Genomic DNA, 681 nt, shown 5'->3' with positions numbered 1-681 from the left:
TTGTGTGGGTCGGGGTGGGGGGGCACTGGTGGTGGTGGGGGGTGCAGGATGTAATGGTCGCTGGAGATGATGGGGGGGAACGTCTGGTAGGAGACGGGGAGCTGTTGCATGGCGCATGCCTGGATCAGCTGTGGGGGGAGAGAGAGAAAAACGGGAGTCAGACACCCACCATGGGCATGGCTGCACCCCTGCTCCCTCCCCAAGGCCTCCAACAGACCCTGTACCCCCAGAAACTTGCACTCCAGTGGGCTTGGGTACCCACGTGACCTCTGGGCACCCACAGCCCAGGCTGTCCCCAGGTGTCCCCTGTGGGTGTCCCCGCCGTGACTCACCGGGGGCGGGAGGCAGCAGAGCGGGTAGTGCTGTCCACTGAACATCACTGAGCATGCTGGGAGCTGCTGGGTGCTGCACCCAGGGATGTGCTGGCCGGCGTGGATGGGGAAGCCTTGCGTCGTGACAGTGGTAACCGTGTAGGAGAGAGGGACGGGTCCCTGGTGCACCTGAGGACGAGGCACCGAGGGCACAGTCAGGGTACAGCCCCGGCTGAGCTGTCCCCATCCTGGCAGGGTGGCAGCAAGGCACTGAGCACCCGGCGCTGGGACACAACCGCCCGGCACCTCCATCCCACTGCTGTGGCCAGAGGAGGGGGGCCGAGTGCAGGGTGGGGTCGAGGCGGGGTTT

General features: G+C 66.2%; 1 protein-coding gene across 1 annotated transcript in view; it reads right to left on the bottom strand.

Moving 5' to 3' along the window:
• The window catches only part of RNF44 (ring finger protein 44), an 8454-nt gene that overhangs the window by 6528 nt on the left and 1245 nt on the right, over nt 1-681 (bottom strand). The window contains exons 2-3 of the mRNA XM_009333526.1: nt 333-500; nt 27-128 (exon numbers count right to left, since the gene is read on the bottom strand). Coding sequence (XP_009331801.1) covers nt 27-128; nt 333-500 — 270 coding nt within the window. The remainder of the gene's footprint in view (nt 1-26; nt 129-332; nt 501-681) is intronic.

Source organism: Pygoscelis adeliae, unplaced genomic scaffold (genome assembly GCF_000699105.1).
Source record: "Pygoscelis adeliae isolate BGI_AS28 unplaced genomic scaffold, ASM69910v1 Scaffold431, whole genome shotgun sequence".
Classification (NCBI taxonomy): domain Eukaryota; kingdom Metazoa; phylum Chordata; class Aves; order Sphenisciformes; family Spheniscidae; genus Pygoscelis; species Pygoscelis adeliae.
Note: the sequence above shows the minus strand (reverse complement) of the source record. Positions and strands in the feature narration are given on the sequence as shown.